The 25,834-nt window shown below is 40.3% G+C and overlaps 1 protein-coding gene across 1 annotated transcript; it reads right to left on the bottom strand.

The window, feature by feature from the left end:
- Positions 1-686: 686 nt before the first annotated feature.
- MPZL2 (myelin protein zero like 2) lies at positions 687-12,054 on the bottom strand. Its single transcript, XM_027563609.1, has 6 exons — positions 11,687-12,054; positions 10,430-10,596; positions 9,761-9,971; positions 7,183-7,330; positions 4,223-4,297; positions 687-2,621 (listed from the first exon to the last, which is right to left on the bottom strand). Exons 1-5 carry the CDS (start codon positions 11,742-11,744, stop codon positions 4,234-4,236), a joined length of 648 nt encoding a protein of 215 aa, XP_027419410.1. The 5' UTR covers positions 11,745-12,054; the 3' UTR covers positions 687-2,621; positions 4,223-4,233.
- Positions 12,055-25,834: the final 13,780 nt, after the last annotated feature.

The following is a 25,834-nucleotide window of genomic DNA, read 5'->3' as shown; positions in this document are numbered from 1 at the left end:
TGCCTGGGAAATCCCATGGACGGAGGAGCCTGGTAGGCTACAGTCCATGGGGTCGCAAAGAGTCGGACACCACTGAGCAACTTCACTTTCTTTCATTTAAATTACTGCTGACAGTGGCAATGATGAAATCATTACAAAAAGGAGCTGAGGCTTATGCTTCTTTTGGTTGGAAAAGTGAGAAAGTGTTTTCACAGTGCTTGAAGTGCAATGAAGAGGCGGTGTCAGATTCTTCTGAAAAAGAAATGGGATGGTACCTTCCTTTAATTATTAGTCAGTCTATTCTCCTGGAATCTACGCATGTTTAATGAAAGCAAGGGAATGAAAATATGCTTCAGCTTTTGGAATAGTTAATAACTTCACATTTTTCAACTTGCATTTCTTTACCAGACTTGAAAGCTGGTAGTTTTCTCTATTAAGAAGGTAATGTAAGAGTATCAGATGGAATAGATGATACTGTTCCTTCAAAAGAGTCCCCAAACTAAGTAGTTTGTTGTGCTCAATCCTGTTATTCAAAGCAATGTGAAAATTCTGTGGAAATTCATATAGGTTTATTTACCCAGTAGAAACTAATTCTATTATTGACTTCCAGGCTGCTCCTTAGAAAAATTTTCAATAGAGGTAAAATACATTCCCATCAGTTTTCTATTACCTGCTATGTAAAAATTTTAGATTTTTGTATAAGCAAATTATTTAATTGTAATGCTTTATTACTGACGGTTATTTACATAGTGTTTAAGGCACAATAAAAAATAAATTACAATACAAAAGTTCTCTTTAAGTAGAAGACACTGAACAGTGGGGCTGTATTAACCCTTGAGCATTTAATCAAGACACGGAAACTACAGGTTTTGCTGGAAACAGCTTCCATGAGTTTTTAACTATCTCTTTACTCTTTATCGGAGAAGGCGATGGCACCCCACTCCAGTACTCTTGCCTGGAAAATCCCATGGACAGAGGAGCCTGGTAGGCTACAGTCCATGGGGTCGCTAAGAGTCGGACAGGACTGAGCGACTTCACTTTCACTTTTCACTTTTCACTTTCATGCATTGGAGAAGGAAATGGCAACCCACTCCAGTGTTCTTGCCTGGAGAATCCCAGGGACCAGGAGCCTGGTGGGCTGCCGTCTATGGGGTCGCACAGAGTCGGACACGACTGAAGCGACTTAGCAGCAGCAGCAGTTACTCTTTATCCAGGCCATCTGTTTGAAGAAATATCCACTTACTATATTTTCAAAGGTTGAATGTAGAAGAAAAAAAGAAAATGTGAATGAAAGGTAATAATGGACTTTAAATCTGATTTTTAGTTTCAAAACTGGGTACTGAAACTACTTTTTTAGACAGCATAAAAAGCAAAATGAGACAGGCATGAGAAGCATTTCAAGTTCATAAGTAAATTATACCAGGGTGGGTTTTTTTTTTTTTAGTATTGGGGGAAAAAAATCAAAGTTCATCATCTTTAAATACAAATAAACTGCTTTGAAATTCCAGTTTGTTAAAAGAAATAATATCCTCAGCCTAGTTGGTGAAAACAAAGTATCAAGCTGTATTAAAACAAAAAATAAATAAAAGAAAGAAAAAATGTAATCTCTTCCAGTTCTCAGAGCTTTGTATAACACTAGAGAAAATTATCACAACTTAGGGTTGATTTTTTTTCATTAGCCCTCAATTTTTAAATTGTAATATACTACTTCAGAATCCTTCCATTTAACTGCTTAAAGATTCCAGTCTACAAATGAGCATAGATTTTGCTCTGTTGTTGTAAATAATTGAATTGGAAGTGGGGAATACAGTAATCTAAACAGTCATTCACTGCTCGTGAAAAATCAGAGCACAGAAAAAAGGTGACAAGCATTTCACCTTAGCAGATCACTTAGCAGAGCACAGAAAAAAAGTAACAAGCATTTCATCCTGAGGTGGCATTTGTCAATCTATTAGCATTTATATCACCTTCCCTATTTACTCTGTGGTTTTGGCTTGTGCTACTGTAAACCTTGGGTCAACTGGCCAAAAACAAACAAAAACAAAACCCTGCCATCTAGGGTATTGAAAGAAATTCAATAAAATAAGATGTGTCTCATACTTAAGGAGAGCCATAAAAATCAAACTGTTCTTTAGCAGTTTGAATTTAGGATTTTCTGTTAATTAATCAAAACTCTTGAAAGAATTAGCTCACCTTTTAATCAAGCATGTGAGAAGGAAAGAATAAACATGTTAACTTTAGTAGCTAAAACGCTGCTCTAAAGAAATTAATATATCAAAGTAAACATAACAGACAGTTTGGTTTTTATCTCATTTGAGGCCAGTATATGTGAATATAAATCATAATCCACAAGGAGTGTTTAAGGGCAAAAATATAGCTTCTTAGTATATAAAACCTAGTGAGCATTTGAAAAATATTTGCACTCTGAAATTAAATAAAACCTTAGTAACAGAGCTGTTTGTGAGTCTGGTGGTATTTGCTCAAGAAGGGCCCTATGCTGGCTCCAGAGGAACGTTGCTGGTCTAGGTGGTTATATACTGCAGCACTGGTTGGAAGGTAGGTCACAACCGAAAAAGCCAAAGAAAAGCTTCCATTAACTCCAGCTTATCTTAGGGTTCTTGTTCTGGGAAATCTTCAGCTTCCTGAAATACAAAGCAGAAGTTTAAATGGATAATGCATTTGGCAAGAGTGCAATAGGAATACCTGACGTGAATATATATATATTCAGATCAGATCAGTCGCTCAGTCTGTCCGACTCTTTTCGACCCCACGAATCGAAGCACGCCAGGCCTCTCTGTCCATCACCAACTCCCAGAGTTCACTGAGACTCACGTCCACCGAGTTATATTACTAGATCTATTTCCCATTGTGAAGAAAAATATTCTTAAGTATATTTGCCCTCTCCTAATTTAACTTTTAAAAAAATTTCCTGATCTTTATTACATAGTTCTCAGGGTCAGTGTCCTTAATTCATAATCCCTGCCTCGCATAGACCCTTGGATGATCCATAGCTGCTTACTCACATATATACATTCTCTCTCTGTCTCCCCCCAACCCCTTTATAATAAAGAAAATCAAATATACAGAAAAACAAAGAAGTCAGTGTGTGGAATACACTCTCACTTAATTGTATAGCTATAAATTGTACCTGCTAAATAACATATGGGGGGCCTAGAGTTTTTAAAACAAATTTCTGACATTTTACCCCCAAGTACTCCAATATGCATTTTTAAAATATGTATGTCTGCCTGTGTAAGCACAATATCTTTATTATACCTAATAAAAATTAATGATAATGCTCTAATATTATCCATATTGACATTTTTCATATTAAGACTTTCCCAATTGTACCCCCAACTCTTTTTACAACTAGTTCATTCAAACTAGTATCCATCCAGTCAAAAGTCATACACTGCACTTGATTGTATCACTCCCTTAAATTTCTTTTAATCTTAAACATCCTCTGTCTTTATTTTCCATGCCCCTGACTTAGAAAATCTGCTTGATTTTAAAAATAGCCCTTGGTAAAAATTTCTGTGATACCAAATTTTTTTCCTAGGTTTACAATAGAATCATTTTTCTCCATACTGTTTTTATAAATTCTTGTGAACTTTCCCTGGAGCTTTAGGCTGTAAAATTGTGGCTCTTTTTGCAAATGATAATAGTGGGCTGACTTCAGGGAATAGAAATTATAATCGTATTAAAATAAATCAACCTACCTTTTAAGCCTAATAAACCTAAAAACTGGAAACACAAAATTACACACACTAAAATTAGGTTCATAGTCCCAAAAACTAAATGAGAGGAGTTGAAATCAGTTCCAAAGAATACAAAAGTTCTCTTGTCAAAATGTCAAGCATATCTATTGAGTCACTCTCTGAACTGCCATGATTAGTTTACAAGAAAAGAAAAGAGCAAATATTAATTCTTTCATTTAAAAAAATTTACTTACATATTGCAAGTTAATTTATTATTCTTGGAAGTGGTAAATATAACCCCAAAGTTTCAAATAATCATAGAATTCTCAGCTTTAATGATAGGGGGTTCTAACTTTCTAGTCCTTTGCACAAAACACACTCAAAGGGGAAGCCATCCATAACACAAGAAAAGACTTATCTCTCTGCCCAGCTCCTCTCATTTCATACAGGAAACACCGAACAATCATATCATCTAGGAGATATACAGTAGAGATGAGACGTGCAAGTAAGCTAAGGAAAGAAATCAACCCAATTGTGAAACTTACCATGTAGACTGTCAGTCTGTGTATTCTAAAGAAACAGAAGCCTTTTTTTCCTGGTTGAGCTTTTCTTCTTCTTTTCTGTAACATAGAAGCAGAAACCAATGTCAATAGAACAAGACAAGGAACAAGGGAGGCAAATCTGTATACAAAGTTTCAGGTTAGATATATTCCCCCAAATTTGTGTAAGAACTATATGTACCTGGGAGTAGATCACGCTTACAGAGCACTAAACCACTAGTACTGTCTAACTAATAATACCCATGCCTCCACATGACCCTGGGTATGTGGATTTAGACACTTTTCAGAATATTGCTAGAGGGAAGTTATCACTTGGGAACGCCAGGTATTTAAAACAGATACTTTAGCATTAGTATTGTACTTCTAATTCTACTTCTTATTCAAAAAAGAAAAAAGCATAAAATTAAAACCAAAACAAAGGCAAAAAAAGACTGATCTAGAAATGTTTATCAATTGTATTCTATTCAAATCAGCTCAGAGTTGGATTCATTAAGCTCCTTAAAAATCAGTTCTGTTTACTATAGTAAATATTTCTTGAGGGAAAGAAACAAATGATGCTGGGACAGCTGAAAAAAATTACAACTGTGAGAGAATGAATTTGGATTCCTCCTTCACACCATATATAAGAATTAATTGAAAATGAATCAAAAAATAATAATAAAAGAATCAAAGGCCTAAATGTAAGAACTGAACTGTAAAACTCTTAGAAGAAAACAGGCATAAATCTTTTTGACCTTGGATTAAACCATGGTTTCTTAGTATGACACCAACACAAGCAACAAAAGAAAAAAGATAAACTGGAATTCTTCACAATTTAAAACTTTTGTGCTGCAAAGGACATCAGTCACAATAATGGAAAGGCAACCCACAGAGTGAGAGAAAATAATTGCAAATCCTTTATCTAATAAGCTGCTTTTGTATACTCCAAAATATATAAGGACCTTAAAAAAAAAAAAAAAAAAAGACAAATACCCTAACTTGGAAATGGTTTCACATATTCAAAAATTCAAATATTTAACATATTTGAGTAATATCTTTCCAAATTAGATATTAAAATAGCCAATAAATACATGGAAAGATGCCCAGCATCATTAGTCGTTAGAAAAATACAAATCAAAACCTTAATGAGATACCACTTCACACACACTTAGATGGCTGTAATCAAAAGGACAGACAATACAAGTGGTGTTGAGGATGCAGACAAACTGGACCCCTCATACGTTGCTGGCGGGAATATGAAAAGGTGCAGCTGTTTTAGAAAACAGTCCAGCAATTCCTCAAGAAGGTAATGTAGAGTTACTATACATCCCAGTAATTCCACTCCTATTTATATACTCCAGAAAATTGGAAAACATATGCCTACACAGAAACTTGTAGATGAATATTCATAGTAGCATTAATCCTAATAGTCAAAAAGTGGGGAAATTTTAAATGTCCGTCAATTGAATCAAATAACAAAATGTGGGGACTAACCTAGTGGCTCAGTGGTTAAGAATTTTCCTTCCAATGAAGGGGACGTGGGTTCTGGTTGGGGAACTAAGATGCCCCATGCCCTGGGGCAACTAAGCCTATGTGCCCTCCAACTAGAGAAGCCTTTCATGCTGTGAGGAAAGTTCCTATGTGCCACAACTAATACCTGATGCAGCCAAGTAAATTAAAAAATAAATACTTTTTTAAAATGTGGTATATGTATATGATGGAATGTAATGCAGCCACAAAAAGGAATGACATACTATAACATGGTTTAACCTTGAAAGCATTATACTAAGTCAATGAAGCCAGACATAAAAGGTCACATATTTTTTTAAATAATAAATAAAAATTTTTTCAAATTAAAAATATATAATTTTTTTAAAAAGGTCACATGTTATATGATTCTCTTTACATGAAATGTCCAGAACAGGCAAATCCATACAGACAGAAAGCAGATTGATTAGTAGCTGTCAGGGGCAGGGTGGGAGAGGAAGATAGGCAGTGATAGCTAAAAGGTATGGAGTTTCTTTTGGAGGTGATGAAAATGTTCTGGAATTAGCGGTAATGGTTACACAACTTTGTGAACATTAAATAATGAATTTTATTATATGTAAATTTTATCTAAAAAAAAAAAAAAATATATATATATAGTATACCTTACATCAGCATGGCTGACTTTCCTAGGCACTGATTCAGAGGCCCTGCTGACAGCCCAGTGGTTCTTAGAAATGTATGCTTTACATTAAAAGGAAGGAATATCCTAGAAAAGCTTTACATAAGCAAATTTTTGTATATCAAATCCTACATAGTAAAGAAAGACTATGATGAAATCATCCCTAACATTAAGAAACTAAACACCCCAGAGGAAACAAACTTACAGCTACCAAGGGTGAAAGGGTGGGGGAGGGGTAAATTAGGAGTTTGGAACTAACATATACACACTATAATACATAAAATAGTGAACCAACAAGGACCTACTGTATAGCACAGGGAAATATACTCGATATTTTGTAATAACCTATAAGGGAATTGAGCCTGAAAAAGAATATATATATATGTGTGTGTGTGTGTGTGTGTGTGTGTGTAAATAATTGAATCACTTTATTGTACACCTGACTCGATGGACGTGAGTCTCAGTGAACTCCAGGAGTTGGTGATGGACAGGGAGGCCTGGTCTGCTGCGATTCATGGGGTCGCAAAGAGTCGGACACGACTGAGCGACTGAACTGATCTGATCTGATTGTAAACCTGAAACTAATACAGCAGTGTAAATCAACTGTATTTTGATACAGAAAAAGCTAAAGTTACTAATTCACACCCTTATTTATCCATCCTGTGAATTTGAATTCTGTATGAGATTTACCCAAAAGAAAGGACATGTGTTCAAGAATGATTTAGCCCCGCTATAAAATACCAAGAGTTGCCATAAAACAGTGTTCGAAGAAGATTTCTCCAGAACTGCCCAGCCTTACGATTTTATCTCCACCACTCTATGCGCTCTTTCAGCCCGTCGCTTTTTCCGGAAATGCTGGAAGAGGACCACCACAATTACTATTATGACCATCAGTGCACAGGCGGAGCCAATGGCCAGAGCCAGGAAGTGGATCTCAGAGAAGCGTACTGTAAGGAGAAAAGATCAAGTTGGGATTCTGAAAAGAGGAGGACTGTGATGAAATCTAAAGATATAATAGGGGTGTGTTTTCATCCTTAAATGAAATATTCCTTTCTACTATATTAACTGTGTAAACTCTGGTAGCAATAGGAAAGCCATACACACTACGGGATTTTCCAGGCAAGAGTACTGGAGTGGGGTGCCATTGCCTTCTCCCACAGACTACTTTAGTGGTTCTCAAACTATGGTCCTAGGAGAAGCAGCTACAGAATGACTTGAGAAGCAGCTACAGAATGACTTGAGAACTTCAAAAGGCAAGTTCCATCAGGCCCCACCCCAGATCTACCCAATTACAGGTGGGGCCCAGCAACATGTTCTAACTTGTCCTCCAGGTGATTCTGTTGCATGCAAAAAATTTGGGAATCACTGGGGCAGGTAACCTAGCTAATGGGGTAAGGTTATTGCTGACCTAATCAAATCGAGTGTTTATTTCTCCCTGAATCCTTCTCACCTCTGTCATTCAGTCAGTCATTTATTCAGGTTTATTAAGAGTTTATTATGTCCTAGCACTTTGGTGGAAATACAAAGCCAGAAAAGACATTACCTTCAAGGAACTGATGCCCACAGGAAAGAAAGGCAAGTAACTGTACTCTAGTGGATCAATGAGGTAAGAAAGAACCCAGAGGGAAGGGTCCCTAAACAAGGTTAGAGACTGTGAAGTCTGGGTCTCTTGATTTTGAGCTTGATTTCTGATTTAAATTTCAAAAAACCTAGAGCTAGAAAGGACATTAGCGAATATCTAGCCCAGGGGTTCCCCAGCCTCAAGTCTGTAAAGGAAGAGGGCAGGGAAGGTGGGGTGAAGGAGAACAAACCCACGAAATCCATGTCAGATTGTGTGCCTTGTTTAAGGTAAACAGGGGTTAGGGGTTAGGCTTTCATTAGGTCCTCAGAGGAGTCATCCCAGTATGTTTAAGACCCGTGGGTTCTTATCTACCTGTTCATTTTGCAAAGAAGAAACTGAGATCCAAAGACATTACATTACTTCTTTCAAAACTCAAATGACTTCTCCAAAGTCACACAGCTCTCTGTTGATAGGGCCTTGAAGGATGATGCTAGGACTAAAAGGATTTCATACCATTTTATGGGCTTTTATGTTTTGGATAGTAACGTATTGGTTAAGAGAATACACCAATGACAGCTAGGTTAAAATACCAGCTCCTATGTGACTTGGGTAGTTAACTTCTTTGAGCCTCAGTTTCTTCAATGTATAAAGTAGAGATAACAATACTCATTTCTTGAGTTCTTATAAAAAAATAAAATTGCTTATGTAAATTGTTCCACGCTGTGCCTGCACATAATATTTTCAATATATGTTAGCTATTATAATTTTCAGTACAATTTAGACTTTGGGGATTTTTACTTTTATTATGTCATTTTATCCTCATCATAATCTTAGCTCTATTATTCTCACTTTACAGAAGAAAAAATTTATTTACAGCTGATAAACTGTAGCAGTGACTCAGACCCAAATTTACAACTGTTAAGTTTTGTGGTCTTTACTTTTTGTTATCTGGCAGTTTTCTAGGTTGTCCTTTCTAGGCCTGCAGGCAATACAGTGCATTAGATGGAGCACAGTTTTGGAGATAGAGATGCTTGGGTCTGAGTTCTGAGTGACTCCATTTATCTGCTCCATGACTTTGGACAAGTGACTTAACCTGTATGAGCATTGGTTTCCTCATTAGTAAGATGGGGGGAGGGGAGCACTAAGAGCACAGTGGATTGATGTGTGTAAAGATTAGACCGAGGATGCTGTGGCTGGACGGCATCGCCAACTCAACGGACATGAGCTTGAGCAAACCCCGGGAGATGGTGAAGGACAGGGAAGCCTGGCACGCTGCAATACATGGGGTCACTGCAGTCCATGGGGTCGCAAAGAGTTGGACATGACTTAGCACTGAACAACAACAAAGATTAGATGCGTTACATAAATCTCCTTGCATGCGGGAAGGGCTCGATAAACAATAGCTACCATTATTGGTAGCTACTTCCAACAGTGAGTGTGAGAATTAAATGAGATGGTACATGTCAAGCACTTTGGACAGTGAGTAGGTACTCAATAGTATCTTGTGACTAAGTGAGTGGATGAATGGACTTATTGTTAGCCTTTTATCAGAGCATTGCTTCCTCTCCCTTTCACGATCTCAATGCCATTTTTGTAACCGATTCCCTAGGTCCCTTTGCCTTATTTTCTGTTTCTTTCCACAGCCAAACAAAGCCCTTCTCTTTTTACCCCAGGACTCTTCACTCTTCCTCTGCAATCTCCAGATCCAAAGAGTTGGTCCTCCTCTCTTACTCTTTCAGCCATCACAAAACTTTGCCCCTCTATTTTCTACAAGCTCTCATACTTTTCAAAAACAACTTGTCTCTGCATCACCTACCGGTCTGCACGACGCTGAGCTGGATCTCCCCAATCAGCCCATCAACGTCAGGCGGGTTCTTCACCTGACAGGTGTATGTCCCGTTGTCATCAAACTGCAGCTTCCAGAGGAGGATGGAGACGTCATACCGCTCGGGGTTCCCATCCCAGGCCACTCGGTCCTTGAAGCGCCCACTCATGGGCTTGAAGGGATCCACATGGTAGTAGAAAACCTAGAGAGGAGCCACGACCAGAGGCGTTACTCGGCACCTGGGCAGGGAGACGGACAGCAGGAGCAGACAAGAGACACCGGGGCGTCCCCGGCAGCCCAGGGGTTGAGACTTCACCTTCCAGTGCACGGGGTGTGGGTTTGATCCCTTGTTCCCATGTGCCTCGTGGCCAAAATACCAAAACAATAAGGCAGAAACAGTATTGGAGCACATCCAATAAAGACTTCTTAAATGGTCCACGTCAAAAAAAATCTTCAAAAGAGAAGCACCAGCAAGCCTGACTGTCCGGTCTGCAGCTCTCCTGCAACAACCTCTTGCTTTCCCCTCCACCAGCCTCTCAGTTCTGTCTCTGTGCCAAGAATCGTTCCCCAGCTGTACCCTGTGCTTATGGCCAAGAAAAATACAAAAGGGCCAGGAGAAATGGACTGGCTTATTTTTCTAATCAAGGGCCCCAAACTTACAAACTGCTCAGGGCCCCCATCTCGAGGACGGAAATTCCAGGTCACCGTGAGAGCATCACCCACTGGGGCAAAGCTGGAGAAAGTGCATTTTAACCGAACATCTGTCCCATTGACAGCCTCCAGCACGCGGGGAGTGTAAATTTCCACAGCTGCTGTTGGCCAAAGAGCTGCAATGGAAAAAAGGCAATGAAGGGTTAACAGGAGATGTGTCTTAAGAGAATTTCTGCTGACACTACCAAAATAAAGGTCTGAGTAGGGTGTTCTTGCCTGGAGAATCCCAGGGACGGCGGGGCCTGGTGGGCTGCTGTTTATGGGGTCACACAGAGTCGGACACAACTGAAGCGACTTAGCAGCAGCAGCAGCAGGGCATCCAACAGATGTGAGATGCCCCAGCTCTCACTCAAACTCAGCTTCACCCACCATGTATTCCTACCTACATGTAACCTTGACCCTCCCATTCCTTTAACAACTAAAAATAGCACACAGTAAACTTTACTTAGCAGTCACACTTTGTCTAAAACACGATACCCTAGCCTCATGGTACACACTTCAAAACTGCTCTAACAAACTATAAACATTGGCAAATAAGATTGAAGGCAGAAACAAAAAAAATTAAAACTAATCAGAACATGAATTAGACCTCTGTTCAGATTAACCATAATACGTTATATGTATAATGGTCCCCTAGCAGTAAGTTTTCCAGAAAGGGTCCTTGTTAAGTGAATTTCCTACTATTCCTAGTCTTCTGGAAAAAAACGGAATTAATCAGCCCCAGACAGTTTAGCTTGCTTGTACGGCTGGAACCTTTATACCATGTAGCGTTTTTTTTAGCATGATATTTACATTTAGTATGTGCATGTTGGGGCAGTTAGCAAGCCACAGTGGGTCTCTCTCCTTAACCATCTCCGCTTTCCCAGTGCTGTCCAGAGTCTGACAAGACCCACACACAGAAATCCAAGAGCCAGGTTCTGCCTGTAGTGGGAGGTGGAGAGCAGCCACCAAAAAATGGAGTGTAATCTGAGATTAGAAAACCCTCTCTGTGCCCCAATCACTGGCAACCAGAACGCACCTAAACCTGTTTTTCCAAATGCAGTTCCCCCAAAACAACCCCCACTTCAGTTTCATTAAAGTCAACACTAAAGCAAAATATAACTGTGGCTCAGGCTCCAGTAAAAGACTCGCAACTTCTGGGACAATGAGCTAACTTTATAGGATAGGCAGTGGAGGAAATGCTCAGAGAAGCTCGTGAGCTCTTACCTGTGAGCTGTAAGCCAAGGAGAAAAAGCACAGCACGCGTAGGGCTCTTGCCATACATGAGGGAAACCCAGCCCTGGCCCCAGAGACCAGACCGGGCAGACCAAGAGCGCCAGCACCCTGCCAAGGCCACTCCTGGCGGAGAGAGCGCCTCGGCGTTTTTCCGGAGAAAGGAGTCTGTCGCCTCACCTGTGGGAACCTGAGCACCCGTGCCTGTGAGTCATTCCTGCTCTGCCGGTGCACTTTGCTGGAATGAAAGGTGGGGCTTCAGCTCCCAACACCCTCCTCCCCTCCTTCCTTGCCTCCCTTCCACCCTCCGCACTACAGGCACGTCTACACAAAGTCCCAGACGCTGCAGATCTGTCTTTTCAGCTCATCTGGACCCTGGCCTCTGGATGGCCTCAGAAACAGCCAGAGGAGGTGGTGCCTGTCTGAAAGGTCCCAGACTGCTGGGTCTGGCCCACACGCACACATTTTATTTTTTTTTAAATGTGTGCATGTGGGCCAGGTTTTAAGCTTGCCTAAGAAGTGAATGTTGAACTTACCTGCAGTGATTTCACTTATCAAAGCACCGCCCTCAGGCCACAGTAGCCTGAACTGGATTACCACCTCCAAAATAATCAGAATTCCTTAGGACCCTCTGTATTCAAAAAGTCCTAGAGTTTGTATACTTGATTTTAACCAAATGTTACCACAAGGATCCCTGCGCTTTTTCTAGCTGGTAGATTTCCCCTGAAAACCCTCTTCCCCCTCCACCCCACCCCCGTCTAAAACAGACTGACCAAAATAAATCTCAGACTTTAATGACCCTTTATGTTTGAAGGATGTAAAGAGGAATCGTGTGGTATCTCAAGACACTTTGCAAAGCGCTTTTATTGACACGACACTTCCCTGAAAAGTGTTCCCATTTCACCAGTGAAGACAGACACTAAAAACCCAGAGGTGATTTATTTGCACACCCAATAGGTAGCAGAACTGGAACTTTTTTTTACTTTTTTTTTTTTTTGGCCACACAGCATGTGAGATCTTAGTTCCCCAGGGATCGAACCCATGCCCCCTGCAGTGGAAGTGTATGCCTGTTAACCACTCGACTGCCAGGGGAGTTCTCTTTTTTTGCCCTAGTCTAGTGCTCTTTCCACAAAAATCATAGCTCATGTGAGCAATCAGAGGATCCTCAAGAAAAGCTTTTCCTAATAATTTTTTTGTACTTCAGGTTTTATTTGCCATTTTGGGGGCAGTCAACTGTCTGAGAAATCTGAAGAGCTGAAGATTTGAAGTGAGACAAGGTGTCTCCTTGTCTGTAAGGATGAGGGGTAATTGTTACAAATTAGTGAAGCTGTATGGAAACTCAGTAGAAGGAGGATGAAAGTTACCCATGCAATTAAGAAGTAATCTCTTACTGCCCTAGGTCCAGGGTTTAATCCCTGAGTGGGGAACTAAGATCCCACAATCCGCGTGGCACGGCCAAAAAGAAGCAGGTTTGACCAGTAATCCAACCCAGAACAGAAGAAATGAATTGCTATCCCTGGATTAGCGATCTAGAAACTCTTAAGTGATTCATAAAATCTCCCAGTGAAACCGCAGAACAAAGAAGTTTCTAGGACCGAGAGGAAGGGGCAAGCTGACTAGAAAAAATAAAACAGCATAAAGAGGGAAGCAAAGAGAAAATTCCACCGAAAGAGGCAGGTTACAGAAGAAAAAAGCAAAAGAGAGAAAAGCAGCAGGAGAAAGATGTGTCATAAAAAAAAAGTTAACAACAACCAAAATAGCCCCCATCAGAACTGAGAAATCAGGGGCTCCACACATGAAGAGGCGTGGTATCCCAGCCTGAGTGTCTTGGGAAGAGTGTTCCTGAACACAGGATGTTTGGCTCCTTTGTCAGCCTCTAGGTCAAATCACACACACACAGTCAGCAGTCAACCTCAAATCAGAATGCTGGGGAAACATTTTAAACGGTGATAGAATAAAAGAGCCTTTCTGGCATGCAGGTCCAAGAGGTTCAGCTCCAGGAGCCAGAAAGAAAAGCAGTTAAGGAAACTTGAGCCTCAGCTGGCTTTCATCTTGCAGGGCAGTGCAGCTCTAAACGAAAGAGAGGAGAAGCCTAAAGTTTTGAAGTCTACCACAAACTGCAAATTTTTGGTGAGAGGTAGAGTTATCATAGGGCTCAGGGGATGCAGCAAACAGCAGCAGGAGAGGAATCAGGGCAGGAAGAGCTGAACAAACTGTCGTCAGGAGGGAAGACTTCCTCCCCACCCTGCCCTAGGTAGCCAGGCGCCCTGAGAGCAGGCAGACAGCGCTGCTCTGGGAGTTAGCCACTGCCCAGAGCCCATTCCTCCTCAGCAGAGTTCAAGTTCCTGGCGGGGTGCCCAACAACGCCCAATTCCTTCCAGTTAACAGCAGAGTCACCCGGTTCCCCTCCCTGGGTTGGGAGGGGAGAGGCCAAGGGCTGGACTTGCTAAGTAGAGAAAACACTAAAGAAAAAGGAGGCCTGTCCCTAAGAGTCCCCAGGGTGCCGTTCAGCAGGACTCTGATCAGAAGTGGAGGCACCTGGGTGAGGCCTTAGTTACAGTTTGTATCTGGGCAAGTGAGAGAAAAAGAAGAGGACTTCTGGAGATTGAAAGGAAGAGAAATGGACTCCCCTGGTGGCCCAGTGGATAGGTGTCCGCCTGCCAATGCAGGGGACACGGGTTCAACTCCTGATCCTGGAAGATTCCACATGCCACGGAGCAACTAAGTCCATGTGCCACAACTACTGAGCCCACACTCCAGAGCCTGTGCTCTGCACAAGAGAAGCATCACTGCAAGGAGAAGCCCCCGCTCATCACAGCTAGAGAAAGTCCACATGCAGCAACAAAGACCAGTGCAACCAAAAAAAAAATTATAAAGGAAGAAAAGTGAAGTTTTCAGAGACATCACTGTGTCCCTTTAAACTTTTCCAGAGAAAAATTCTGATTGTCATTAAAATTTTACGGTATACTCAGTTTTGAAAGCACCTCATCTATCCCTCCCCCTACACATTCCCTAAAAAATATTTCTTTTTTTTTTCCAAATTCACTTACTTATATATTCATTTGGCTATTCCTGGGTCTTTTGAACTGTGGTGTTGGAGAAGACTCTTGACAGTCCCTTGGACTGCAAGGAGATCCAACCAGTCCCTCCTAAAGGAGATCAGTCCTGGGTGTTCATTGGAAGGACTGATGCTGAAGCTGAAACTCCAATACTTTGGCCACCTGATGCAAAGAGCTGACTCATTTGAAAAGACCCTGATGCTGGGAGGGATTGAGGGCAGGAGGAGAAGGGGACGACAGAGGGTGAGATGGTTGGATGGCATCGGGCTGAGATGGTTGGATGGCATCACCGACTCGATGGACATGAGTTTGGGTGAACTCTGGGAGTTGGCGATGGACAGGGAGGCCTGGCGTGCTGTGGTTCATGGGGTCTCAATGAGTTGGACACGACTGAGCGACTGATCTGAACTGAACTGATACCTGGGTCTTAGTTGTGGCATGTGGAATCTAGTTCCCCAACTGGTGTCAAACTCAGGCCCCCTGCATTGGGAGGCCACACTCTTAGCCACTGGACTGCTATGGAATTCCTTCCTAAAAATATTTCTAGTGGGTACCTAGGCTTTGGTCAGTAGAAAACTCACTGGGGGCTCAGAAGACAAAAAGGTTAATTGACCCGTATCAATATATGTAAAAATTGTTGTCTTAGCATCCTAGGCAAAAAAAAAAATTTTTTTCACTACAAGATGAAAATAACATTCTGTGAAGCAAGGAAAACATATAATTTAGCTCTTAGGGAGGTTCAAAAAAGGATTTATTTACTCAAAAGTTTTGGTCCATATGTCTTTCTTACTAGAAAAGCTTTATGAAATTTTTATTACTTTGTTGCTGGGCTAGAAATGCAAAGTAAAATTAGACATTTCTGCCTGGGGCTGGGGCAGGGAGGAATCAGTCTGAAGAGGATTGGAAGGTGGAGGGTGGATGTAAACAAGTAATCACCGTTTTTGTGACTTTTGACCCAGCCCTGAAAGGATGAATAGAGAGGAGAAGCAGATGAGTGGAATGTGGTATCCACAGGATTGTTTGTATACATTTAATCCCTAAGTCGTGTCTTTGCAACCCCATGGACTGTAGCCCGCCAGGCTCATCTGTCCATGGGATTTCCCAGGCCAGAATACTGGAGTGGGTTGCCATTCCTTCTCCAGGGGATCTTCCTGACCTAAGGATTGAACCCGCATCACTTGCATTGCAGGCAGACTTCTGCATTGCGGGCAGGAGACCTTCTAAACCAGAAAAAGTTAAAAAAAAAAAAAGGAAAAGGAACTGTAGATTGGAATTGTTGGTTAGGGAAGGCTGGGAGTCTGAGTCTTCAGAAAACAGGTAAAAAGTTTAGCTTTCATTGTGGCTTCTAGGCCAGGAGACTATGAGACAGTTGGTAGAGTATGTGCTGGTTGATGACTCAAAGCTTTCCCTTCTCACTTTTTAAAAAACCATTAAAATAAATTCAAGTATAGTTAATTTGCAAAGTTTGCAAAGTATAGTTAGTTGCAAAGATGAGTGTGTGTGTGTGTGTGTGTGTGTTTAGCCGCTCAGTCATGTCCTACTTTTTGCAACTCCATGGATGGTAGCCTGCCAGACTCCTCTTTCCTTGGAATTCTCCAGACAAGAATACTGTAGTGGGGTGCCATTTCCTTCTCCAGGGGTTCTGCCCTATCCCAGGATCGAACCCACATCTCTTGCATTGCAGGTAGACTCTTTCAAAGATCAGTTCAGTTCAGTTCAGTCACACAGTCATGTCCGACTCTTTGCAACCCCATGAATCACAGCAGGCCAGGCCTCCCTGTCCATCACCAACTCCCAGAGTTCACTCAAACTCATGTCCATCAGGTCAGTGATGCCATCCAGCCATCTCATCCTCTGTCGTCCCCTTCTCCTCCTGCCCTCAATCTTTCCCAGCATCAGAGTCTTTTCCAATGAGTCAACTCTTCGCATGAGGTGGCCAAAGTACTGGAGTTTCAGCTTCAATATCAGTCCTTCCAAAGAACACTCGGGACTGATGTCCTTTAGGATGGACTGGTTGGATCCCCTTGCAGTCCAAGGGACTCTCAAAAGTCTTCTCCAACACCACAGTTCAAAAGCATCAATTCTTCAGCGCTCAGCTTTCTTCACAGTCCAACTCTCACATCCATACATGACCACAGGAAAAACCATAGCCTTGACTAGACGGACCTTTGTTGGCAAAGTAGTATCTCTGCTTTTGAATATGCTATCTAGGTTGGTCATAACTTTCCTTCCAAGGAGTAAGCGTCTTTTAATTTCATGGCTGCAATCACCATCTGTAGTGATTTTGGAGCCCCCAAAAATAAAGTCTGACACTGTTTCCACTGTTTCCCCATCTATTTCCCATGAAGTGACGGGACCAGATGCCATGATCTTAGTTTTATGAATGTTGAGCTTTAAGCCAACTTTTTCACTCTCCTCTTTCACTTTCATCAAGGGGCTTTTGAGTTCCTCTTCACTTTCTGCCATAAGGGTGGTGTCATTTGCATATCTGAGGTTATTGATATTTCTCCCGGCAATCTTGATTCCAAATTGTGTTTCTTCCAGCCCAGCGTTTCTCATGATGTACTCTGCATATAAGTTAAATAAGCAGGGTGACAATATACAGCCTTGATGTATTCCTTTTCCTATTTGGAACCAGTCTATTGTTCCATGTCCAGTTCTAACTGTTGCTTCCTGACCTGCATACAAATTTCTCAAGAGGCAGGTCAGGTGGTCTGGTATTCCCATCTCCCAGAATTTTCCACAGTTTATTGTGATCCACACAGTCAAAGGCTTTGGCATAGTCAATAAAGCAGAAATAGATGTTTTTCTGGAACTCTGTTGCTTTTTCCATGATCCAGAGGATGTTGGCAATTTGATCTCTGGTTCCTCTCCCTTTTCTAAAACCAGCTTGAACATCTGGAAGTTCACGGTTCACATATTGCTGAAGCCTGGCTTGGAGAATTTTGAGCATTACTTTACTAGCGTGTGAGATGAGTGCAATTGTGTGGTAGTTTGATCATTCTTTGGCATTGCCTTTCTTTGGGATTGGAATGAAAACTGACTTTTTCCAGTCTTGTGGCCACTGCTGAGTTTTCCAAACTTGCTGGCATATTGAGTGCAGCACTTTCACAGCATCATCTTTCAGGATTTGAAGTAGCTTAACTGGAATTCCATCAACCTCTACTAGCTTTGTTCATAGTGATGCTTCCTAAGGCCCACTTGACTTCACATTCCAGGATGTCTGGCTCTAGCTGAGTGATCACACCATCGTGATTATCTGGGTCATGAAGATCTTTTTTGCATAGTTCTTCTGTGTATTCTTGCCACTTCTTCTTAATATCTTCTACTTCTGCTAGGTCCATACCATTTCTGTCCTTTATCGAGCCCATCTTTGCATGAAATGTTCCCTTGGTATCTCTAATTTTCTTCAAGAGATCTCTAGTCTTTCCCATTCTGTTGTTTTCCTCTATTTCTTTGCATTGATCACTGAGGAAGGCTTTCTTATCTCTCCTTGCTATTCTTTGGAATTCTGCATTCAGATGCTTATATCTTTCTTTTTCTCCTTTGCTTTTCGCTTCTCTTCTTTTCACAGCTATTTGTAAGGCCTCCTCAGACAGCCATTTTGCTTTTTTGCATTTCTTTTCCATGGGAATGTCTCTCAAAAATGAGAGAGGATGTCAAAGTCCTAGATGAGAGGTGGGCTCTCAGCCCAAGGGAGACATGTGTTCGCTTGGGTCCTCCTCCTTGCCTCAAATTTCCTACAGATGGTCCAGGGCAAGTTAGGATCTGAAACTGAGCTCTACTTAGTAAAAGCGTGGGCAGGAATGTGCTCCTATCTCTCCGTCTTTTGGCAGCTGATGTGAACACTTCCCCAGTAAAACCTCAGACTCTTTTTTCTTAATTATAGAAAAGAGGCATCATAATCTAATTAACCAGCCCAAGGAAGAGAGTCTGAAGTTTAACCCTTCATATTCTAAAGAGACGTTAGATGGATTTGCACAGAGCTGGATAGATGGGGTGTCTTTAAGATAACCTTGAAATGTCTCCCAGGAAGATAAAGAATCCTCAATGGATGTATCTGCCTATCTCCCTGTTTATCATATGCACCGCATCTAAGTAATGGAGGAGAATTTACATTTATATAGTGTTTATTGATGAATTCAGTATCTCTTGTTTACCAGGACCAACTTTCATCCTTAAGAAAGGAAATAGCCACTTCCTTCTTCTTTTTTTTTTTCCTTCTTCTTTTCTTCTGTTTTGCTATTAAATACTAGAATCATGAGGCAGAGGAACGGGAGTCCAGATCCAACCTTGGCCACTTACTCGCTGTGTGACCTTGGGCAGATATTTAATTCTCTGTGCCTCAATTATCTTACATGAAAAATGAGAATAATAATTTCTTCCCCATACACTTGGTATAAGAATCAGGTGAAATGCTATATTTAAGTAAAGCTCTATGCTCAGTTCCCGCAGAAATTTACACTCAGTAAATTTAGTTGCTTGTGGTTATACTTAGTTGGCTTTTGAAAGCTGTTCCCATGACCATGTTGAAAAAAGGTCTAGCAGTTTTTTGTTTGTCTTTTGGCTGTGCTGGGTCTTTGTTGCTGCAGGCACGCTTTCTCTAGGCATGGCAAGTGGGGGCTACTTCCTAGTTGTGACGTGCGGGCTTCTCATTACCGTGGCTTCTGTGATTGCAGAGCACTGGCTCTAGGTGCATGGGCTTCAGTAGTTGTGGTGCTGGGGCTTAGCTGTCCCAAGGCATGTGGGATCTTCCCAGGCCAGGGATTGAACCCATGTCCCCTATATTGGCAGGTGGATTCTTAACCACTGGACCACAAAGGTGAAGTCCAAAAGGTCTAGCAGTTTCTTATAAAGCTAAGCTTCATATAAAGCTAATCACCTTAGCAATTCCACTCCCTAAGCCTTAGTATTTATCCATGAGAGATGAATATACCCACAAAAAGGTTTGTATAAGAATATTTGAAGAAGCTTTATTCATATTAAGCCCAAACTGGAAATAGCCCAAGGGTCCATCAACAGATAAATACTCTGTAGAATACTCATGCCTTGAACTGAACAATCAGTTCAAGTTCAGTTCAATTCAGTTGCTCAGTAGCATCCAACTCTTTGTGACCCCATGGACTGCAGCACACCAGGCTTCACTATCCATCACCATCTCCCCAAGTCCACTCAAACTCATGTCCACTGAGTCGGCAATGCCATCCAACCATCTCATCCTCTATCGTCCCCTTCTCCTCTTGCCTTCAATCTTTCCCAACATCAGGGTCTTTTTCAATGAGTCAGTTCTTCGCATCAGGTGGCCAAAGTATTGGAGCTTCAGCTTCAGCATCAGTCCATCCAATGAATATTCAGGACTGATTTCCTTTAGGATGGACTGGTTTGATCTCCTTGCAGTCCAAGGGACTCTCAAGAGTCTTCTCCAGCAATAAAAAGGAATAAACTACTGATACATTACAGCCACATTGATGAATCTCAAATATATTATGCTGAACAAAATTAGCCAGACATAAAGTAGTACTTACTCTTTGATTCTATTTATATGAAGTTCTAGAACAGGCAAAACTAATGTTTGGTGGGAAAATATCCTAATGGTGTTTCCCTTGGGCAAGTGGGGGAAGGGATTGACTGGACAGGCATGAGGGGAATTTCTAGAGTGATATTTATATTCTGCATCTTTTTTTGTTGTTGTTGTTTTAATTTAAATTTATTTATTTTAATTGGAGGTTAATTACTTTACAATATTGTATTGGTTTTGCTATACATCAACATGAATCTGCCACAGGTATACACGTGTTCCCCATCCCGAACCCCTTCCTTCCTCCCTCCCCGTACCATCCCTCTGGGTCATCCCAGAGGGATGCCAGCCCCAAGCAACCAGTATCATGCATCGAACTTGGATTGGCAATTTATTTCATATATGATATTATACATGTTTCAGTGCCATTCTCCCAAATCATCCCACCCTCTCCCTCTCCCACAGAGTCCAAAAGACTGTTTTATACATCTGTGTCTCTTTTGCTGTCTCGCACACAGGGTTATCGTTACCATCTTTCTAAATTCCATATATATGCATTAGTATACTGTATTGGTGTTTTTCTTTCTGGCTTACTTTACTCTGTATAATAGGCTCCAGTTTCATCCATCTCATTAGAACTGATTCAAATGTATTCTTTTTAATGGCTGAGTAATACTCCATTGTGTATATGTACCACAGCTTTCTTATCTATTCATCTGCCAATGGACATCTAGGTTGCTTCCATGTCCTGGCTATTATAAATAGTGCTGTGATGAACATTGGGGTACACGTGTCTCTTTCCCTTCTGGTTTCCTCAGTGTGTATGCCCAGCGGTGGGATTGCTGGCTCATAAGGCAGTTCTATTTCCAGTTTTTTAAGGAATTTCCACACTGTTCTCCATAGTGGCTGTACTAGTTTGCATTCCCACCAACAGTGTAAGAGGGTTCCCTTTTCTCCACACCCTCTCTAGCATTTATTGCTTGTAGACTTTTGGATCGCAGCCATTCTGACTGGCATGAAATGGTACCTCATTGTGGTTTTGATTTGCATTTCTCTGATAATGAGTGATGTTGAGCATCTTTTCACGTGTTTGTTAGCCATCTGTATGTCTTCTTTGGAGAAATGTCTATTTAGTTCTTTGGCCCATTTTTTGATGGGGTTATTTTTCTGGAATTGAGCTGCAGGAGTTGCTTGTATATTTTTGAGATTAGTTGTTTGTCAGTTGCTTCATTTGCTATTATTTTCTCCCATTCTGAAGGCTATCTTTTCACCTTGCTTATAGTTTCTTTTGTTGTGCAGAAGCTTTTAAGTTTAATTAGGTCCCATTTGTTTATTTTCGCTTTTATTTCCAATATTCTGGGAGGTGGGTCATAGAGGATACTGCTGTGATGTATGTTGGAGAGTGTTTTGCCTATGTTCACCTCTAGGAGTTTTATAGTTTCTGGTCTTACGTTTAGATCTTTAATCCATTGTGAGTTTATTTTTGTGTATGGTGTTAGAAAGTGTTCTAGTTTCATTCTTTTACAAGTGGTGGTTGACCAGTTTTCCCAGCACCACTTGTTAAAGAGATTGTCCTTTCTCCATTGTATATTCTTGCCTCCTTTGTCAAAGATAAGGTGTCCGTAGGTGGATAGATTTATCTCTGGGCTTTCTATTTTGTTCCATTGATCTATATTTCTGTCTTTGTGCCAGTACCATACTGTCTTGATGACTGTGGCTTTGTAGTAGAGCCTGAAGTCAGGCAGGTTGATTCCTCCAGTTCCATTCTTCTTTCTCAAGATTGCTTTGGCTATTCGAGTTTTTTGTATTTCCATACAAATTGTGAAATTATTTGTTCTAGCTCTGTGAAAAATACTGTTGGTAGCTTAATAGGGATTGCATTGAATCTATAGATTGCTTTGGGTAGTATACTCATTTTCACTATATTGATTCTTCCGATCCATGAACATGGTATATTTCTCCATCTATTAGTGTCCTCTTTGATTTCTTTCACCAGTGTTTTATAGTTTTCTATATATAGGTCTTTAGTTTCTTTAGGTAGATATATTCCTAAGTATTTTATTCTTTTCGTTGCAATGGTGAATAGAATTGTTTCCTTAATTTCTCTATTTTCTCATTATTAGTGTATAGGAATGCAAGGGATTTCTGTGTGTTGATTTTATATCCTGCAACTTTACTATATTAATTGATTAGCTCTAGTAATTTTCTGGTGGAGTCTTTAGGGTTTTCTATGTAGAGAATCATGTCATCTGCAAACAGTGAGAGTTTTACTTCTTTTCCAATTTGGATTCCCTTTATTTCTTTTTCTGCTCTGATTGCTGTGGCCAAAACTTCCAAAACTATGTTGAATAATAGTGGTGAAAGTGGGCACCCTTGTCTTGTTCCTGACTTTAGGGGAAATGCTTTCAATTTTTTACCATTGAAGATAATGTTTGCTGTGGGTTTGTCATATATAGCTTTTATTATGTTGAGGTATGTTCCTTCTATTCCTGCTTTCTAGAGAGTTTCTATCATAAATGGATGTTGAATTTTGTCAAAGGCTTTCTCTGCATCTATTGAGATAATCATATGGTTTCATTTTTCAATTTGTTAATGTGATGTATTACATTGATTGATTTGCAGATATTGAAGAATCCTTGCATCCCTGGGATAAAGCCCACTTGGTCATGGTGTATGATCTTTTTAATGTGTTGTTGGATTCTGATTGCTAGAATTTTATTAAGGATTTTTGCATCTATGTTCATCAGTGATGTTGGCCTGTAGTTTTCTTTCTTTTTTTTTTTTTTTTCTTTGTGGCATCTTTGTCAGGTTTTGGTATTAGGGTGATGGTGGCCTCATAGAATGAGTTTGGAAGTTTACCTTCCTCTGCACTTTTCTGGAAGAGTTTGAGTAGGATAGGTGTTAGCTCTTCTCTAAATTTTTGGTAGAATTCAGCTGTGAAGCCATCTGGACCTGGGCTTTTGTTTGCTGGAAGATTTCTGATTACAGTTTCAATTTCCGTGCTTGTGATGGGTCTGTTAAGATTTTCTATTTCTTCCTGGTTCAGTTTTGGAAAGTTGCACTTTTCTAAGAATTTGTCCATTTATTCCACATTGTCCATTTTATTGGTATATAATTGCTCATAGTAGTCTCTTATGATCCTTTGTATTTCTGTGTTGTCTGTTGTGATCTCTCCATTTTCATTTCTAATTTTATTGATTTGATTTTTCTCCCTTTGTTTCTTGATGAGTCTGGCTAATGGTTTGTCAATTTTATTTATCCTTTCAAAGAACCAGCTTTTGGCTTTGTTGATTTTTGCTATGGTCTCTTTTGTTTCTTTTGCATTTATTTCTGCCCTAATTTTTAAGATTTCTTTCCTTCTATTAACCCTGGGGTTCTTCATTTCTTCCTTTTCTAGTTGCTTTGGGTGTAGAGTTAGGTTATTTATTTGACTTTTTTCTTGTTTCTTGAGGTATGTCTGTATTGCTATGAACTTTCCCCTTAGCGCTGCTTTTACAGTGTCCCACAGGTTTGGGTTGTTGTGTTTTCATTTTCATTCATTTCTATGCATATTTTGATTTCTTTTTTTATTTCTTCTGTGATTTGTTGGTTATTCAGCAGTGTGTTGTTCAGCCTCCATATGTTGGAATTTTTAATAGTTTTTCTCCTGTAATTGAGATATAATCTTACTGCATTGTGGTCAGAAAAGATGCTTGGAATGATTTCAGTTTTTTTCAGTTTACCAAGGCTAGATTTATGGCCCAGGATGTGGTCTATCCTGGTGAAGGTTCCGTGTGCGCTTGAGAAAAAGGTGAAATTCATTGTTTTGGGGTGAAATGTCCTATAGATATCAATTAGGTCTAACTGGTCTGTTGTATCATTTAAAGTTTGTGTTTCCTTTTTAATTTTCTGTTTAGTTGATCTATCCATAGGTGTGAGTGGGGTATTGAAGTCTCCCACTATTACTATGTTATTGTTAATTTCCCCTTTCATACTTGTTAGCATTTGTCTTACATATTGCAGTGCTCCTATGTTGGGTGCATATATATTTATAATTGTTATCTCTTCTTCTTGGATTGATCCTTTGATCATTATGTAGTGTCCTTCTTTGTCTCTTTTCACAGCCTTTGTTTTAAAGTCTATTTGATCTGATATGAGTATTGCTACTCCTGCTTTCTTTTGGTCTCTATTTGCATGGAATATATTTTTCCAGCTCTTCACTTTCAGTCTATATGTGTCCCCTCTTTTGAGGTGGGTCTCTTGTAGACAACATATATAGGGGTCTTGTTTTTGTATCCATTCAGCCAGTCTTTGTCTTTCAGTTGGGGCATTCAACCCATTTACGTTTAAGGTAATTATTGAAAAGTATGATCCCGTTGCCATTTACTTTATTGTTTTGGGTTCAAGTTTATACACCCTTTTTGTGTTTCCTGTCTAGAGAATCTCCTTTAGCATTTGTTGGAGAGCTGGTTTGGTGGTGCTGAATTCTCTCAGCTTTTGCTTGTCTGTAAAGCTTTTGATTTCTCCTTCATATATGAATGAGATCCTTGCTGGGTACAGTAATCTGGGCTGTAGGTTATTTTCTTTCATCACTTTACGTATGTCTTACCATTCCCTCCTGGCCTGAAGAGTTTCTATTGAAAGATCAGCTGTTATCCTTATGGGAATCCCCTTGTGTGTTATTTGTTGTTTTTCCCCTACTGCTGTTAATATTTCTTCTTTGTGTTTGATCTTTGCTAATTTGATTAATATGTGTCTTGGGGTGTTTCGCCTTGGGTTTATCCTGTTTGGGACTCTCTGGGTTTCTTGGACTTGGGTGATTATTTCCTTCCCCATTTTAGGGAAGTTTTCAATGATTATCTCCTCAAGTATTTTCTTATGGTCTTTCTTCTTGTCTTCTTCTTCTGGGACTCCTATGATTCAAATGCTGGGGCGTTTAACACTGTGCTGGAGGTCTCTGAGATTGTCCTTATTTCTTTTAATTCATTTTTCTTTTTTCCTCTCTGATTCATTTATTTCTACCATTCTATCTTCTAATTCAGTAATCCTTTCTTCTGCCTCTGTTATTCTACTATCTGTTGCCTCCAGAGTGTTTTTGATCTCATTTATTGCATTATTCATTATATATTGACTCTTTTTTATTTCTTCTAGGTCCTTGTTAAACCTCTCTTGCATCTTCTCAATCCTTGTCTCCAGGCTATATATCTGTGATTCCATTTTGATTTCAGGATTTTGGATCATTTTCACTGTCATTATTCGGAATTCTTTATCAGGTAGATTCCCCATCTCTTCCTCTTTTGTTTGGTTTGGTGGGCATTTATCCTGTTCCTTTACCTGCTGGGTATTCTTCTGTCTCTTCATCTTGTTTATATTGCTGAGTTTGGGGTGGCCTTTCTGTATTCTGGCAGTTTGTGGATTTCTCTTTATTGTGGAGTTTCCTTGCTGTGGGTGGGGTTGTACAGGTGGCTTGTCAAGGTTTCTTGGTTAGGGAAGCTTGTGTCGGTGTTCTGGTGGGTGGAGCTGGATTTCTTCTCTCTGGAGTGCAATGAAGTGTCCAGTAATGAGTTATGAGATGTCAATGATTTT

Source organism: Bos indicus x Bos taurus, chromosome 15 (genome assembly GCF_003369695.1).
Source record: "Bos indicus x Bos taurus breed Angus x Brahman F1 hybrid chromosome 15, Bos_hybrid_MaternalHap_v2.0, whole genome shotgun sequence".
Taxonomy (NCBI): domain Eukaryota; kingdom Metazoa; phylum Chordata; class Mammalia; order Artiodactyla; family Bovidae; genus Bos; species Bos indicus x Bos taurus.
This window is presented reverse-complemented; position numbering and strand designations above follow the sequence as displayed.